This window comes from Canis aureus, chromosome 2 (genome assembly GCF_053574225.1).
Source record: "Canis aureus isolate CA01 chromosome 2, VMU_Caureus_v.1.0, whole genome shotgun sequence".
Taxonomy (NCBI): domain Eukaryota; kingdom Metazoa; phylum Chordata; class Mammalia; order Carnivora; family Canidae; genus Canis; species Canis aureus.
The window spans coordinates 65,584,698-65,603,652 of NC_135612.1; the positions used below are offsets into that span (position 1 = coordinate 65,584,698).

Consider the following 18,955-nt stretch of genomic DNA (forward strand, 5'->3'; position numbering starts at 1 on the left):
TCAACATGACCAATTTTATTCAAAGAATGAAATAACACATAACAATCTTTTGTGATATTCCAGAGCTGTAGTGATATCTGATTAAATGGCAATTTTCCTATATTTTCTTAGTTTTGTTGGGCTTATTTATTTATTTTTAAATTTTTTATTATTTTTTAATAATAAATTTATTTTTTATTGGCGTTCAATTTGCCACCATACAGAATAACACCCAGTGCTCATCCCATCAAGTGCCCCCCTCAGTGCCTGTCACCCATTCACCCCCACCCCCTGCCCTCCTCCCCTTCCACCACCCCTAGTTCGTTTCCCAGAGTTAGGAGTCTTTATGTTCTGTCTCCCTTTCTGATATTTCCTACCCATTTCTTCTCCCTTCCCTTCTATTGCCTTTCACTATTATTTATATTCTTGTTGGGCTAATTTAAAATAAGCCAGAATTTATTAAAAATTCTGTATAATTAAAAATCATTTTCAAAGGGAGTCAGAATTTTGATCAATATAATTAAGAGGAATTTTGTATTTGCCTTCACTGGAAGAAGGATTTAGAAATTTCTTGGTAAGTTTTGGAAAATGCTAGAAGAGTCATATTTCACCTAAAAGCAGAATTATAGGGCTTCATTTGGATGCGAAAGAATTTCCATCCCCATTTCCCTCCAAGGCAGGAAGTGAATTCCTAAATGAAATTTGAAGAAAAGCATGAAAATGATTTTAGCTGTTACTTCACAGTATAATTTTGGGCCTTATTATTAAATGTTGATATTATTAACTTTAGAAATAACTAAATAGAAAGTTTACTGCTATTGGGATTGGGAATAAGTTACATTTTGCCTTATGGTTTTTACAAGTAGTGATGAGTTTGTATATGAGATGTCCTTGAAATAACACTTTTTTTTTTTTAAGATTTCTTTGAGAGAGCATGAGTAGTGGGAGGGGCAGAGGCAGAGAGTCTTAAGCAGACTCTCCATGGATCAGTGAGCCTAACGTGGGGCTCCTTCCCAGTACCCTGGGGGATCATGAACTGAACTGAAGGCAGATAGATGTTTAACCTGCTCAGTCACCCAGGTCCCCTGAAAATCAAGATTTTAAAGTAGATTGAAGCCATAGAGAACAGAGATGGTATTGTGTGTGTAGTCTTAATGCAAGATTTTCAGTTTTTCAGGCTATTAAAAATAGCCTTTTATTTAAATTCTCAACCTTTGGCCCCCTCACATTGCTATTATTGTTTTGTTACACACTACTTCTCTCCTTGAGCCCAAGGCAACTGCTTTTTTAATCTTTTGCAGACAGCATATATTTTTAGGTCTTTAAAAACTCAGTCACATATTCTCTGTTATTTAATTGATCTATGTAGGCCATTTACATTTAGTATAATTATTGATATGGTTATTTAATTTTTATTTATTTATGATAGTCACAGAGAGAGAGAGAGAGAGAGAGGCAGAGACATAGGCAGAGCGAGAAGCAGGCTCCATGCACCAGGAACCTGACGTGGGATTTGATCCCGGGTCTCCAGGATCGTGCCCTGGGCCAAAGGCAGGCGCTAAACTGCTGCGCCACCCAGGGATCCATGATATGGTTATTTTTATTCCTATCACATTGCTGTTTGTTTTCCTCTTTTTTTTTCTTCTTGTTTTGTCTTTTCCTGACTTTTTTTTGGATTTATTAAGTACTTTTTAGTATCTTATTTTATTTCTTCAATCGGCTAGTACCTCATGTATTTAGTGTTTGCTTCAGAGTTTGTATGCACTTTTAAAAAAATATTTTGGTAAAATATACATACCCATAGAGATGAGCATTTTAGCCATTTTTGAGTGTACAGTTCAGTGACATTAAGAACATTCAGTGTTGTGTCCTTCACCACTACCTAGTTCGAAAACTTTTTTATCACTAGAAACAGAAAATAATGTACCTACAATAGTATCAAAAAGACTAAAGTACCTATGAATTTAACCAAAAAGGCAAAAGACTTATTCACTGAAAACCATAAAACATTCCTGAAAGAAATTAAAGAACAAAAACAAAGACTCAAACAAATACCTGTATGCCATTTTCTTAACAGCATTATTCACAACAGCTAAAAGGTAGAAACAGTCCAAGCATCCACCAATGATGACATCAATGGATAAATGAAATATGATGTATAAGTACAGTGGTATATTATTCAGCTATAAAAAGAATGAAGTTCTGACACATGCTACAACATGGATAAACCTTGAAAAATCATGCTAAGTGAAATAAGCCAGACACAAAAGGACAAGCGTTAAGTGATTCTATTTATATGATGTATCTGTGATGTAGAAATGATGCAAATAGGGATCCCTGGGTGGCGCAGTGGTTTAGCGCCTGCCTTTGGCCCAAGGCGCGATCCTGGAGACCCGGGATCGAATCCCACGTCAGGCTCCCGGTGCATGGAGCCTGCTTCTCCCTCTGCCTGTGTCTCTGCCTCTCTCTCTCTCTCTGTGACTATCATAAATAAATAAAAATTAAAAAAAAAATTAAAAAAAAAAAAGAAATGATGCAAATAGAGAGACAGAAAGTAAAACAGAAGTTACCAGAGGCTGGGAGGGATGGAAAAACAAGGAGTTATTGCTTGATAGTTATACAGTGTTTCTGTTTCTATAGTGATCCTGGAGGATCCTTTCTTAACTCTTCCAGCTTCTGGTAGACCTATGTGTTGATTGGCTTGTGGCAACAGAACTCCAGTTTCTGCCTATGTCTTCCCAGGGCAGTTTCTGTTTCTGTCCAAATTTCCCTCTTCTTATAAGGAAACTCATCATACTGGATTAAGGTGTCAAGTGTGGGCACTCCCTCCCCCCCCCCATCTAATCTTAACTTGATTAAATCTGCAAAGACCTTATTTCCAACTGAAGTTATATTTATAGATACCAGGGCTTAGGATCTCAGCATATTTTGGTGGGGAAGGAGGTGACAATAATTTAATCCATAATACTAAGGTGTTTTTTTTGTTTTTTTTTTTTTACCTTTTTTTTGGTGGTGGTAGTGGTGCTTTATTTTGGCTAATCTGGTTGTGTCTTAAAGTACACTCATCATTTCTACAATGTCTAATCACTCCTAATCTCATTCAGTGTATTTTTATTTCAGAAATTGTATTTTTTTTTTTTTTCTAAAGTGACTCACATCACTTTCATTTATGTTTCACTAGTTAAAACAAGTCATGCAACCATTTATATAAACCAGGAGAGCCAAAAAAAAATGCTCTCCTACTGTATGCTTAGAAGAGAAACAAATACTCTAGTGAACAGAATTAATAAAGTTACAACTCTATCTAAAATCCATAGAAATTGTATTTTTCATCTCTAGAAATGTCATTTGATGTGCTTCTTCCCCCTACCCCACTATATATATACATATACATATGAATTTGTAATATATAAGTATACAAAAGCATACAAAAATATTAAAAAATATAAATATTTTTATTATGTTTATATTTTCTTTTAAATCCTTGAGCATATTTTTTTAAATTAAAAAAATTTTTTTAAATCCTTGAGCATATTCAAAATATAAAAGCTGTTTTAAAGTCATTGTCTGCTAATTCCACCATTATCATTTATTGGTCTGTTTCTATAGATTGATTTTTTTTTTTCTTGATTCTTTGTCTAGTAGTTTTTTCAGTTAATACCATATAGTGTGAATTATACAATCATATATTGTTGGGCTCTGGATTTTTTTCTATTTTTTAAAGATTACTACTTGTGAATCATTCCCTGGTCTGTAATATTTTTCTATAACTTGTATAATTTCTATAACACCATCTTATTGCATATATTGTCAATAATTTTTTTAGTGTTTCTTTCCCTCGTTGAGGGCAGAACCTATATTTGATTTGTTCTGTATTTTACTGTTTAGGCACGTGCCTGACATACTTGGGCATTGATGACAAAAGATGAGAGTGATCTTCCTAGAATGCATTTCTAATTACTTATTATTACTCTTCTACTTAAACCTTTTAGTGAGTTTTGTTGCACTTTGGTTAAGTCCAAATTTTTGGCCTTTGCTTACCTTTGTAGTTTATATCTTGTTATGTCCCTTAAATCTCTATAAATTTTTATTTGGTCACATCATCACCCCTGCCACAAAAAGACAACAAACAGGTAAATGTCACACACACACACACACACACACACACACACACACACAGCCATCCTTTCTCTAGCCATACTTAATTACTCTCTTTCTCCAAGGCACCATAGGTCTCATCTTTAGACATTTGTATTTGCTCTGTCTGTAATATACATTATTGGCTAATGTCTGTTCGTTTCTATCACAGTTTAAATGTCCCTTCTTGGGATGCCAGAGTGGCTCAGCAGTTGAGTGTCTGCCTTTGGCTCAGGGCATGATCCCAGTTTGGGGATCAAGTCCCACATCAGGTTCCCTGTAGGGGGAGCCTGCTTCTCCCTCAGCCTATGTTTCTGCCTCTCTCTGTGTTTCTTATGAATAAATAAATAAAATCTTTTTAAAAAAAGAAGAAATGTCCCTTTTTATAGGAAGCCTTTTTGGACTTTCCTCCCCCCCCCCCCATCAGCACCCTTCTGTATAATTTTGCATATTTATTTTTGACTTTGATTTCCCATTAAGGTTAGTGAGGGCAGTGACTGCACAAGTGGTTTCTTCAAGTATACTTGTGATATGAAGTTTTCTATTCCATGCAGTCTGTCTTCTGTGTGCTGAAAATTCTTAAATTTTAAGAAATGGAGCAGTCTCTGCATTGAGATACCTTCTGAGATCTTTCAGACCACTTTTTTTAAAAAAATATTTTATTAGTTTAGGGGCCCATGGGTGGCTCATTCATTTGAGCATCTTGATTTTGGCTCAGGTCATGATCTCAGAGTCATGAGATTGGACTCCACACTCAGTAGGCAGTCAGCTTGAGAGTCTCTCTTTCTGCCCCCCCCCCCCCGCCCCCCACCGACTCATGCACTCTCTCTCAAAGTGAATAGATAAATTTTTTTAAAAAAAGATTATATGGATGTATGTATTTATTTATTTAGAGTTAGTGAGTTGATGCTTGTGAGCAGGGGGAGGGGTAGGAAGAGGGAAAGAGAGAGAAGATCCTGAGATCATAATCTGAGCTGAAACCAAGAGTACAGTCAACTGACTGAGCCACCCAGATGCCCTGAAACCACTTTTTTTTTTTTTTTTTTTAAGTAGGCTCCATGCCCAAGGTATGGAGCCCAGCATGGGACTTGAACTCACAACCCTAAGATCAAGACCTGAGCTGAGATCAAGAGTGGAAGGTTTCACTGATTGAGCCACCCAGGTGTCCCCAGGCTTCTTTTTGAAAGCTGTTTTATTTCTTATTATGAGCTATTCAACTTCATAGAAAAAAAAGAATTAACTTTAAACATTGTATTGTCTTCCTTTCAAGACCACTGTCTTTAGCTGCTGTGGCCCAGTCAAGCCACTGAAGTTCTGAACTGTTACTGGTGTTAATTTGAAATTTGAAGGCATGGATCAAGGAAACTTATGATTTAAAAGAAAAATCAATTTAAATTAATTTTTTTTTCAGTCAAAATGTAAGGGGAGTATGAATTTAAATCTCTTGGGGCTTGGAGTTTTGATAAGTTGTGTTTATTTTTTTTAAGACTTATTTATTTGTTAGAGTGAGTGTGTACATGTGAGAGTTGGGGAGGGGCAGAGGGCGAGGGAGATAGAGAATCCCAAGCAGACTTCCTACTGAGTGCGGAGGCTGACATGGGCTTGATCCCACAACCCTGAGATCATGACCTTAGTTGAAATCAAGAGTCAGACACTCAACCAACAGAGCCACTCAGGTGCCCTGGTAAGTTGTTTTCAGTAGATAAATTTCATTTTTTAAGCATGCAGTTATAAAACTTTAAAATCTTCCCTCCTAGTCTTTGCTAGTCAACAGTCCTTCACTGAATATATAAATATTTCCATAGTTTTAAAATATCTCAATAATTTATATATTTTTACTTATTAACTTTACTTCCTAATTTTCCTTTTTTTTTTTTCCAAGATTTTATTTATTTATTCGTGAGAGACACAGACAGAGGGAGGAAAAGCAGGCTCCATACAGGGAGCCAATGTGGAACTCGATCCCGCGACCCCAGGATCATGCCCTGAGCTGAAGGCAGAGGCCCAACTGCTGAGCTACCCAGGCGTCCCTACTTCCTAATTTTTGTGTACCTGCACAATCATGTTAAATTTTTATTTTTATTTTTTATTTTTTTTAATTTTTATTTTTTAATTTTTATTTATTTACAATAGTCACACAGAGAGAGGCAGAAACACAGGCAGAGGGAGAAGCAGGCTCCATGCACCGGGAGCCCGACGTGGGATTCAATCCCTAGTCTCCAGGATTGCGCCCTGGGCCAAAGGCAGGCGCCAAACCGCTGCGCCACCCAGGGATCCCAATCATGTTAAATTTTTAAACAAAATTTATTGTATTGTTAGTCTCTTGGCATCCCTCTTAAGATAGGCTGTTCCAGTTTTCACATTTTTGCTGTAGTATTATTGCTTTAAATATTGTACAGAAAGCTGATATTCCCAATTTTATTGTTGACATTTTCAGCTCTGCCTTTCTCATTTTAGCTAACTTCTCATTATAATCTATTTATATTAATGTTTTTATTCTTCTAGGATATGCCATTAGGTTTTCATTTTTACCAACATGTAATTCACTACCATTAAATTCATCCTTTTGAACTATACAGATCAGTGGTTTTAGTAGATTTACAAGGTTGGCTGGCATCATCCACTAATTCAGAAACATTTTCATCATACCATAAGGAAACCCTCTGCTCTTTAGCGGTTAGTCCTCATTCCTCTTTGCCCCAGGCCCTGGCAACTGCCAATCTTTCTGTCTCTATACCTATTCTGTTTTGGATATTTCATATAAATAGAGTCATGCAATATATAGCCTTTTGTGTCTGGCCTTTTTCACTTAGTGAAAATGCTTTCAAGTTCCTCCATGTGGAAACATGTATCAGTAACTTTATGGCTATATAATGTTTATCCATTCATTTTAATCAATTGAAATTTGAATTGTTTCCACTTTTTTGGCTATTATGAATGCTGTTCCTATAAACATTTGTTTGCAAGTTATCATGTGAACATATGTCTCAGTTCTCTTGGGTGTATACCCGGAGAGGAAGTTTTGGGTCATATGCTAACTCTCTAACTCTGAGGAACTGCCAAAACTCGTCAGGAATTTTCTTGATGATTTTCACTTAGACAACCTGTAGGAAAATGAAGATTACAGTTCCAAAAGATTCAGAACTCCTAAGAGTTGAGTTGCTGTAATGTTCTTATGAAGAGAAATTTCATTGTTTATGGAATGTCATTAGGAAAAATACAGGAAGTTTTCCTTAGTTAATTGTATTGCTGCCTTAGGATGAGGTTAGCTGACCATGTTTTATAGAAATTCTTGAATTTCCTCATTACCAAATTGAAAGATTTATGAATAGTGGTCCAGTAGGCCATAGGAAAACATAAATTTTCATAGATTAATACATTCTCATTGTTGGATTGCTTTTCTTACAGGGTTTTGACTCTGGGAGGAGGGCTGCCTTATTTGGAGCACCTTAATCTCTCCGGTTGTCTTACTGTAACTGGTGCAGGCCTGCAGGATTTGGTTTCGGCATGTCCTTCTCTAAATGATGAATACTTTTACTACTGTGACAACATTAACGGTAATGTCTCTTAATGAGATAATTTTGAAGGAATGGATTCAAAAATTTTTGGCAGTTCTGATGATTCTTAGGGTTTCTGTTTAATTTTCTAGATTTCTGATTACCAAATCGTTTTGCTTTCAGAGGTATTTCTTTACACTTGATAAAATTTAAAAATCACATGTTTTCATTAATTAGCTTCTATGAAGGTAAGTTTTTCTTGCAGATAGGTATTTCAAATATATATTCTGCCAGATTTTTGGGATATATCATAATAAATCCTAAAATGGCAAGTTGTAGAAATACTAAATTTTTATAGAATTTTGGGAAATTATTTGAGAGAGATACAGCACTCAGCAATTTAGAGGTATTGTTGTTCTAGATATACCAGTTTCTTAGGGATATGGTGACTCAGTTTCTTTGTAGCACAACTTTGAAAAAATGTAATTGAGAAGAGAAGACTTTGGTAATGCGAACTTGTTGGGGATCCTGGGTGTGGTTTCAAATCAATCTCATGGAAGATTGAGGTGGGATGTGTGTGTGTGTGGGGGGGGGGGGCGTATTGAGGAAGAAGCTGAGATGCTTTAGACAGGACTAAAATTCCTACAGTATTTTGGAGATTGATTCCTGAACATGTTATAACAATCATCAGGTAAATATTTTTTGATTGTTTTATTTCTTAAACTTACCCCTACCCGGTAGTGGGCATGCTGCATGGTTTTTCAAGGTATATACAGTGCCCTTTTGGGATTTTGATAGTGATAGAAACTGAAGTTTCTAGAAACATAAAAAGCTGCTCCTCAGTTATTAGTAAGCAATTCAACCCCCTGTATTATAACTGGAAAAACATTTACATCGTTCAGATTCTCTTATGTATCTTTTTACACCATATACTGTTTTCTTTGAAAGCCTGAGTCATCTTAAGATGACAAGATCACCTGAGTTTCTCTCAGGGAAAACAATTGACAGGAATCAGGAAGACTAGAGGAATGGTCTCTTTAATGACACATTTGTAGGCAGAGAAGTTAGCAAATTCCTATTTCTGGAGATTAGGTTTTCCTTAAATACATATAAAGTGACAGGAGATTGCAGCCCTTTTATTTCTGTCATCACATAGGTGATGCAGGAGATGACCTCCCTTGTTCTGGAAGTAGCACACTAAATAGGAGCATCTCTTTACTCTCTCTGGCTTTCAGTGTATTATGATCCAGGAATGATGAAGATGAGCATAATTTTATTTGCAACCTGCTAAGCGTACAAAAATAAACTTTGCTTCCATGAGCCATTTGCTGCTTTTGTAGATACAGTGCATTTGGGTGGGAGTTTTTTTTTTTTTTTTTTTTTTGTAATGTACAGTCATGTCATTGTAGGACAGTATTCTACTTCTTAAGGCTTATAGGACATATTATGAAAAGTAACTGGTAAGCAGTTATTTTTATAAGAAAAACCTCTTATTTGTATGTTGCATATGAATGATCTATAATTGATTTCAGCATAGGTTATGCTTGTGGGAATAAATGTCGTGACCAAATTTATTAGATTCTCTTTTGGGTATGTAGATGTTACAGGATGGGAGAGATTGGATTTCAGTTCATTTTTATGATCTACTTGTTTTGCTTGTGTAATTTTGAAAACTTCTTGAAATAATTTAGGTGATGGGATAAGTTAAATACTTAAAACCTTTTGCATTTTGTTAGGATATTAGAATTCATTTCATCTTAACTGGTTCTGAATATATAAATATTAAAGTGTTCCAAAGGAGCTGCTACATTCCTTTTGTTGAATGCCATTTTTTTTGATAAATGAGTGGTACTTTTCAAAAAATGGATTTTAATGAAGATATCTGACTTTGAAAGATTTGAAAGAAAATTGACAGTGCTTGTATAACTCAATATTAAGTCTCCTTTTTACAGCTTTTTAAAACATGATTTTGGGGAAATGGAAATCCTTTAAAGTTTAGGCGACTTGTCTTATTAACTTGTGTTCTAGAGTTCCAGCTATTTGCTCTTAAAGCAATACTCTGATAGAGTTTTTTCCTTAAAAGGACATATGGACAACCTAAGAAGTATTAGAATAAAGTGGCATTGTATCCAGTTTTCAAGATGACTCAATTGATCCCAGTATCTTTTACTACAGCTCCATTTGTATAATAAATACTTAATGACTGCTTAAGGGGCCCCCTTCTTCTTCTTATTTTTATTTTTTTCTGAAAGTAGTTAAAATGTTTTATACATAGTCTTAGAATAATAGGGAGCATATTTAGGGACAAACTATATTTTAAATATTTGAGTCATACATAACTAAAAATATATTTGTCAAAAAAAGCTTAGTATACTTAGCTCCTAGATTTCTAACTAAAAGAAGTAAATACTGGTAAACAATATTCATTAAGTAAATAATGAATGATAGATAAGTAAAGCAGAATGACCTGTTTCCTAAGCGCTAGCAGAGATTTTAGAGGAGTTAGTATCAGATATTCAAATAATATCTACTGTGAGCAAGATACTGTACTAAGCACTGATTAAAAAATGCCAGTTTTATTCTTTATGATTCCTCATTACATTTAAATTTGTTATTTGATTGATAAAGTTAAGATTTAAACATGGAAAGGCTTCTTTGCAATAAGATTGGAAACTTCTTTGTCATTTAAGAAGTGTTAAATGGAGTCACACAGTTTTGGAGCTCTGAAGAACACTTGAACAATGATAGCAAATAAACTTTTTGTGCTGATTTGCATTTCAATGTCTGTATAATTTATGAATTAAGATAGATTAGTTCATAGTTCTGGAGGTGACACAGTCTCAGATGATTTGCTCTCTTATGTTTCTAATTTAAGTTAAAGAGGAATTGAAGGTAAGTGAAGGTAAGTGCAGATATACAGCATAAATAATATACTTAAAATTCAGGAAAAACAAATCAATAATAAAAATTTGGGAAAATAACTTATAGTTAACATTATAGCTCTTTTTATGTAATATTTAAAAAATGCTTTCTTACAAATTTATTTTTACCGTGCCTTTAAACATTTAATGATTATGCTAATTTTATTTTCCTATTTTCTTTCTTATTCTTTAATGTAATTTAGCCCTCAAGTATTACAACCACTTGAATTTTCTATTCTCTGAGGTAGACATTTGCAGGTGATGAGTCATATTGAAAGGGAATGTGGCCTTTTGAGTTGTCAGTGTCTGGAAGCACAGCTGTGTGCTGGAGATCCTGGGCAGATAACCTATGAGAGAGTGTAGCCCTGTTCCTGTCCAATGCCTCCTCCCTTTCTGTTGTCCACTTACTCCCTGTTCTCGGCAGTCCTTCTGTGACACCGAAGTCTCACTGTTAACATTGCTTACAATTTTTGTGCTTTGGAAATTGCTGTTCTCTACAATATGAGACTAACCTACATTAAAAACAGTGGTTGTCTTCACTTTTGCTTTGCCCCAGTCCTTTAATAGAGTAAAATCTTCCTCAGTGTTTCTCTTAGGATCAGACGCACCTGGTCTGTAATCGACCTTCAGGTGGAATTGTAGTTTTGAGATAGTAGCATAGTTACTGTTTAAATCCTCATAGACTTCTCTAGATAGATCCTACTGTCAGATTTGAAAACACTGATGTATTAATTCCCTCTCTTCACTCTATACTTAAAAACTCAGATATTCTTGTGCATATCTGAAGGAGGGGTCATATTTTATATCATTGAGTGAGGAATTTGTTTTGTGATATTAATAAGATGTTGATAGATGAGCGGGATTGGGTTACTTTCAACCTAATATGGGACACCTGATTTTATTCCTACATTTTTGTTCTCCTGTTACCCCTATTACCATCCTTTAGACTTTGAGACCAAAGAGTGATGAAGTGGCCAGGGTGGCTCTGAGGTTGCTGAGCCTCTCTTTTGGGGAGGATGGTGACTAGCTGTGTGAATATTTGGAAAGATAGGAATCTCTAGAATAGCTTCCTTGGTCCTGTTGGCTCCTTTGAGGCTCCCTTGTATTTCCTGCCTTAAAACTAGTAGCATACTTCACTTGAATTGCTTTCAGCCATCACTTAGGATTTTTCCCAGGTCATAGTTGAATTCAGTGTAAAGGTTTCTTCCTTATCTCTCTGTCCTTTTAAAAAATAGGAATATAGAAATTTTAAAGTATTTTAGGGAGTTTTAGTTAGAAAATTGTCTAAAAATCTCCATGTCTCTTTCCTCTTCTCCCTTTTTAAAAATTTGGAGTAGAATTCCATACTGAGAAATATATTTTTGCCAAATCCACCAGTTCATTTCATCCAGGGACTGAGTGTCAGGCAGGGTATTTGGTCTTAAAGAAGGACACTAGGTGATTGTCAGAGCAGGAACCAGTTTAAGCATTGCAGAAAGGCAAGCTAAGAAGAGTTGGCATGAAGGGTTGAGTAGTGTGTAGGGAAAAAGCTGAAAATATGCTTAGAAAGGAAAACCTGGTCCAAAGGTTGACAGTGGGGGAGTAGTTTCAAACTGCAGGGTTCCTTATGAGGACATTTCTAATAAATATGATATGTACTAGGACATTCTACTTTGATTTTGGTTAAGATGACTAACCTTGAGTCTTATTTTAAGGAAACCTAATGACAAATACTACTTTGTGAATTTTAAATATTTGACACATTCAAATTTTCATTTTAAAAATAGATTTTAATTTTGATTAAATAAAAATGGGCTTGTAGTAATTTGGCTTTATATTTGAAATTTTAAGCTTTTTGTTATGGAAAATTTTAAACATATAAACATAGAATTTAACGAAGCCTCATGTAATATTTGGTTTGGCAGTTATAAAAAGTATGGCCAGTTTTCTTCCATTGCCCACTCCCATACCTGCTCCCCATATCCCAGGCATCACATCTATTTTAAAATTAAACATACGTTTTTGAAATTAAATGAAGTCCTAACCTATTGCAGTCCTACATATGCTCGTAAAGTTCATTAGTTTCTTTTTTTACTTAAAGATATATTATCATTTCTTTATTGAAATACATGAACATTGTATTTCAATGATTATATACCCTAAGAAGCCTGCCCTTAGTATTTTGTGTGTGCCACTTCAGGAATACAGGGAACAGTTCTGGGAAATAAGTGTTTTGTGCATTTCATTGCAAATAGCCATTTCGTTAGGATGGTATTAACACAGATGCCTTCTTTTCCAGTGGACTGCTACTTTAAAAAACAAAGCTCATTTAAAATAGCTTCTGAGTTAAACTCTGATTTTTCAGTTATAATCCATTTGACATAGCCTATAAAATTATACTTCATGTACTTTTTGTATGATTCGTACATATCACAAATGCAAGGATTTTGTTTCTAATTGATGAGTAGAAAAGGAATCAGCTGCTCTTAATTTGTTCATGGTGCATACATACTGAAAGGCTTTGGTATGGTTAAAACATCCTTTTGCACATTTGCCTGCCTTTATGAAAACTGTGATTCATTCAGAGAACTTAACATTTGCTTATGTGCAATATCTCTTCTTTGATATTTCCTAATTCTCAGCTGTGTTCCCTAATGGATCTTTTATCTAGTGTCTGGGCAGCATAATGTGAATGGGATAAAATGTCAGTGATTCCATAGAGTTGCATTCTTCTTTTATTATTGAGTCACAATTTTTATTATGTCTTAGGTTTGTTTATTTAGCTAATCATTCATTATATACTTAATGCTAGAAGATAATTTCACTTAACCCTAGCCATTTATTTCAGCTGCAAATGTTATAAATAAAAATATGGAAAACATATTCACTCTATGTCTATATAATTTTTTCAAGTTTTGACTGTAATGTTTTTGTAATTGCTCTCCATACTGGATTCTTTAGCTGATCTATGGAGGGAGCTGATTTTGTCTTAAGTATATTTTTAGTAAAGATGTTCGGAGTATAAGAAATCTGTTAAGTAAGCCTGGCAGTCTTGTTTCTGTGAGTTATCTTTTTGTCTTAGGTTTTTGTTTTGTAAGATTGTTGCCAAAAAATCGTTTCTTTCTTTTCTTTCATTTAGCTTTTGGACCAGTAGAGCTGCTGTTGGCTATTTTTGTGTCTAATTTTTATACACTCATTGAGACATTTTACTTCTGTGTTACAAATGTATTGCTAGTAAAAAAAAGTCAAATGTCTTAGCTCTTTCATGTGATCTCTATGAAATTTCCTCCTTTCACACTTTTCTGTTTTTATACAGGTCCTCATGCTGATACCGCCAGCGGATGCCAGAATTTGCAGTGTGGTTTTCGAGCCTGCTGCCGCTCTGGCGAATGACCCTTGACTCCTGACTTTGTCTACTTCATTTAGCTGAGCAGGCTTCCTTTCATGCACTTTACTTATAGCACATTTCTTGTGTTAACCATCCCTTTTTGAGTGTGACTTGTTTTGGCCCCATTTCTTACAGTCTCAGAAATCTTAATTTACCAGTCAATTGTACAGTGTTGTTTCTCTTGCAAATCATATTTTTGTTTTAGAAAGGGATTAGATCTTTTCATGAGGGTGAGAACAGTTTTATCAGTTTTCTTTTAAATGGAATGCTTTGAAAAGAATGTCACTAATGCCATGCCATTTAAAGTATTTTTTAGATTGAGTTTTAAAGTCAATGGGGATTATTGGTTCTCTTTATATATAAACACTGTACCAAGCTTTGCAGATCTTTTCAAACATACATTTTTGAAGTTTTATTTTCAGAGATTGCACATTTGAAAACCAGTCTTTTTTCCATAATGTTTCCTTTATTTGAACAATTCACAGAGGGCCAATTCAAACATACCCACATATAAGGTTCTTTAAGAAAATAGAATAAATTGGCTTCTTGGTGTTAGCTCAGTGAGCTGGCAAAGTACCAATGTATTTGTATTTGCTTTCTTCAAATACTCTTGGTTCCTGCCACTGTCCCTAAATTGTCAAATTTGGGAGGGATTTTTAAAAATTCCACAATCATTTGAAGAAATGTATCAATAAAACCTACTTTGAGGACTTTACCAAATAAATTTTTTGGTGTTTTGATTTCATTAGAAACCTCAATTCAAGATTATATTAGTGTAAAATAGGACTAACTAAATATTTTCTTTTGAGCTCCCATGAAATCATGATACTGGCAATTTTAGATACCTAATTTTGTTGAGTTGAATTGCCTTTTTAAAAAATTAATTATGCAATAGTCAGAGTTTGAATGTGTATGCCTTTCTTCATTGCTGTGTGAAAAGACAATGGGAGTGGGGACGTATCATTCAGAAAGGCACATATTGAGTCAATTTTACATAATGCTATATATAATTTTATGTCCTGAAGAAAAGAGTCAGCAGTATGCCATCTACTTTTGGAAATGCATGCAAGGCTGTGGAAGGAGGAGTTAATCTTGCAGTCTTGTTACTTGTGGTCCTAGGTATTCTTTTGTTTGTTTCATTGAGAGATAGGAAGAGTAGGAAAGGTATATATGATAGACAAGTTTCAGTTCAGGCAGAAGACTTTGTTTTAGACAGAGCTGTCTAAAGATGAACAAAGAGGGGCAGCCTGGGTGGCTCTGCAGTTTAGTGCAGCCTTCAGCCCGGGGCCTGATCCTGGAGATCCAGGATCGAGTCCCACATCGGGCTCCCTGCATGGAGCCTGCTTCTTCCTCTGCCTGTGTCTCTGCCTCTCTCTCTCTCTCTGTCTCTCATAAATTAAAAATAATAATAATAATAAAGGTGAAAAAATAATCATCTGATGAGAATATGAACAAGGAGACTCCACCCCGTTTTAAGTCTCAACTAATATTTTAATTAAACACTCCAGGGGAGATGGAGTTGGGTGGAGGCTGCTCTCTGATGGCTCTCCTGAAGTTGTACCTCCTGTCATAATTGACACTTGGAAAACGTTTCTTGCGTGTGAGACAAGGCAGCTGTGTGAGCAGACTATCTTACCTTCAGAGCTTGTACTTCTTAGGTGTAAATAGTCTTGCCTTTTGTGGGACTGTGGCACCTAGCCTTCTCCTTCAAAAGTCTGGCCTAAGCACAAAGTAAGAAATGATTTTTTCTTTTTCCTTTTTTTTTTTTTTTTAAGATTTTATTTATTCACGAGAGACACACACACAGGGAGGCAGAGACATAGGCAGAGGGAGAAGCAGGCTCCATGCAGGGAACCTGATGTGAAGAAATGATTTCTTGATTCCCTTACAGAACTTGAAAGGAAATATAAGCTTAGGGAGCACTTATGGTCTGAAGTTTCATTTTGTAAGGTTGATTGTCCTGTAGCTACTGTGTTTGTTTCCTTAAGTGTTTAATAAAGTGTATTTGAAAAGTTCATATCAGGGACTGTTTCAAGAAAACAAGCTACAAGAATTTTTCTGAGTGAGTCCAACCAGCCCCATACTTCATCTTATCTGTATTTACATGAATTGTAAGTAAAATTACTCATCTATACTCCTGGCCCTGAGTTATCAGGTGAGGGAGGACTCAAGTTTATCCTCCCTGTAGTCACAAAACACTATAATATATTGGGGCGAGAAATTCTTATAATGACTCAGTAGTGTTTCAGGAGTTGACTTAAATGTTACTCTTTTAAATTAATTAATTTGAGCAGCTAATTTCCTCAGGGGTACCAGGTGATTGAGGTGCCTCCTTTTTGCTTTGTCCTATGCTACTTGATATTAGCAAACCATTAAATAAGACCTGGCAGTCTTGGACTACACTGACTGCCCATCATCATGTGGAGACTCACTACTCTTTACTCTCCCTCTCCTTCTAGTTGCATGGGGAGACCAGACAACATAATTTATACTTAATTTTGATACACTAACTTCAGGGTATAGTCTTTGATGAAACACTACAAATACTTGGTTTATTTTATTTATTTTTAAAGATTTTATTTATTCATGAGAGACAAAGAGAGAGAGAGAGAGAGAAAGGTAGAGACACAGGCAGAGGGAGAAGCAGGCTCCATGAAGAGAACCTGATGTGGGACTTGATCCCAGGACTCCAGGATCACGCCCTGGACCAAAGGGAGGCACTAAACCGCTGAGCCACCCAGGGACCCCCCCAAATACTTGGTTTAAATTTGCCGTGGGATTTGTGATTGATTTAGTGCGTTATTGGAATTATTTATTCTTAGAATAAAACACAAGTTATGTGAACTGCCTTGGGGTGCCTGACAGACATCAGGTGCTCAGTGCTGGGCAGTGTTCTAAGTACCTTATACTTACATATACTGACTTGATTAAACTGTGAGAGGAAGGAAGGAGTGTGATCATTTTGATTCTGTATATGGGGAAATAAATAGCAGGAAGGTTAAGTAACTTGTCCATGCATGGTACTCTGTAATGACGAGGTATTGCCTGGTAATGACTCTTACAGGTCAGTCCTTGAGCTCTCTCTCTTGAAGAGTCCCTAATTGAGGTATCAGAGGCATGCCAACTCCTAATTATAATATAATCTGATAGAGGATGGCTTAAGGGAATAAAGTAAAAGGTGAAAGTTTTTGCCTAATTTGGTCCCTCTGGCTTTATGGTTTTTTTTTTTTTTTTTTTTAAGTGAGATCGTATTCCAGCTATGTTCTCAGCTGGAGTCAGTTTATCCCTAGAGGACAATAGACAATGTATGGAAACATTTTTGGTCGTCACAGTTTGGCAGAGGGAAAGGATGCAAATGACATGTAGTGGGTAGAGATCAAGGATGCTGCTAAACACCCTCTAATGAACAGGTCAGCCATCCATAGCAAAAAATTACTTGGCGCACAATGTCAGTAGTGCCTCTGTTAAGAAACCCTGCTTTTTTATGTATTTCTATTTTGTGTACATTTTTCCATGTCAGCACATAGATTTAATACCTTTTAGTGACTTAGTGTGGTAGTACCTGTGTTTGTCTTAATCTGTTTGGGCTGGTATAACACAATACTATACACTGGGTAGCTTAAACAACAAACATTGACTTCTGCTATATCTGGAGGCTGAGAAGTCAGGGGTAAGGTTCTGGCAGATGTTTCTGGTAAGGGCTTGCTTTCTGATTTGCAGAGGGCTGTCTTCTCATTGTATCCACACATGGCCTGAAGAAAGGAAGCAAGCTCTCTACTGTATTTTTACAGTAGCATTCATCCCAACACCAGGCCTCCACTCTCATACCTAATTCCCTCCCAAAGGACCCATCTCCAAATACCATTACATAAGGGATTTGGGTTTCAAGGTAGGAATTTTGTGGGAGACACAAACATTTAGTCCATAGCAATGTCTTAGTTTTTTAAATGACTTTCCTTTGGGGGATGTTTAAACATACCCCCCTCCCAATACTATATTGTTTCAATAGGATTATGTGAGATATATATGGGCACTTTGTGTACATAGCGCATGTTTGTTCAGTATTTCTAAAGGATAAGGTCTTACAAGATGTTTGGTGTTAATTCTATATTGCAAAATTGTTCCTGCTTCCCCCAGAGAAGTTGTGTTATTTTGCTGGGTCTTAAAAGTATGGTGGGTATTCTGTTGGACAGGCAAAGAAGGAGGGCATTCCAAGTAGAAGGTAAGTACAAAGGCATAGACGTGGGGTGCCCACTTTTTTTTTTTTTATGACACAATCAGTCATAACTTGATAAATCTTTTATTTTCGCCTTTACATTTCCCTCCCAGGCTGCCTGATGTCTCTGTCCCCACCCAACTCTGGAGGCAGCCTGACCCCATCTTGTGCTTTTTATCGGGGGGATGGAGAAAGGGGGCCAGTGGTAAGCACTGTACCTTTATAGAGCTTGTAAACCTGCACCAGAATAGGGGCCAACCCCTCATCCCACCAGCTGGGTCTGGCCAGGAGATGGGCTCTGGGCAGCTCCTAACCTCCCTGGAGACCCGGAGCCTAAGGACAAGAGCAGCCATCCCCACCCCCTCCACTCAGGACTTGGAAAGGAGGGGGATGGGAAGCGTATAAAGACCCCCAGAGGCACCTGTGAGGGGGAACTCTGGGAAGCCTCAATGGAATGTGGGGTCAGAGTGGCAAGAGACAAGACCGACTACTAAATACAAACTTATTTTGAAAATAATGATAGTTTTATTTCATTATTTACAAATAATTTATGTGATCAGTATCACTTAAAAATATCCTCATACCTTACAGTTTTTACATGATAAAAAAAGTATACAATGAAAAAATTACCTGTTGCGTATAAGGGAGGCAACATAAATCCAGACAGACAAAACATTTTTGGGGTATGGGTGGATATATACAGCTAAAGCAAATTCAACATTAGGAACATCAATATTATGTACTCCGGTGCTATACACTGCTTCAATTAAAGGCTTCAGTTCAGAATAGGGCATGTGAAGGGGAAATCCAGAGAACTGAAGGAAAAGAACAAAACAAA

At 36.1% G+C, this 18,955-nt stretch overlaps 2 protein-coding genes across 11 annotated transcripts in view; one reads left to right on the top strand and one right to left on the bottom strand.

Annotated features, from left to right (window-relative positions):
- FBXL5 (F-box and leucine rich repeat protein 5) overlaps positions 1-14,625 on the top strand; it is a 43,920-nt gene extending 29,295 nt beyond the window's left edge. For all 5 annotated transcript variants that reach the window (XM_077877297.1, XM_077877301.1, XM_077877291.1 and 2 more), the window contains exons 10-11: positions 7,525-7,673; positions 13,830-14,625. In XM_077877297.1, coding sequence (XP_077733423.1) covers positions 7,525-7,673; positions 13,830-13,906 — 226 coding nt within the window. In that variant the 3' untranslated portion in view covers positions 13,907-14,625. The remainder of the gene's footprint in view (positions 1-7,524; positions 7,674-13,829) is intronic.
- A 3,994-nt stretch (positions 14,626-18,619) lies between these two features.
- Positions 18,620-18,955, bottom strand: part of CC2D2A (coiled-coil and C2 domain containing 2A) — a 137,278-nt gene continuing 136,942 nt past the window's right edge. For all 6 annotated transcript variants that reach the window (XM_077877082.1, XM_077877073.1, XM_077877098.1 and 3 more), the window contains one exon: positions 18,620-18,932. In XM_077877082.1, the coding sequence (XP_077733208.1) occupies positions 18,744-18,932 (189 nt within the window). In that variant the 3' untranslated portion in view covers positions 18,620-18,743. The remainder of the gene's footprint in view (positions 18,933-18,955) is intronic.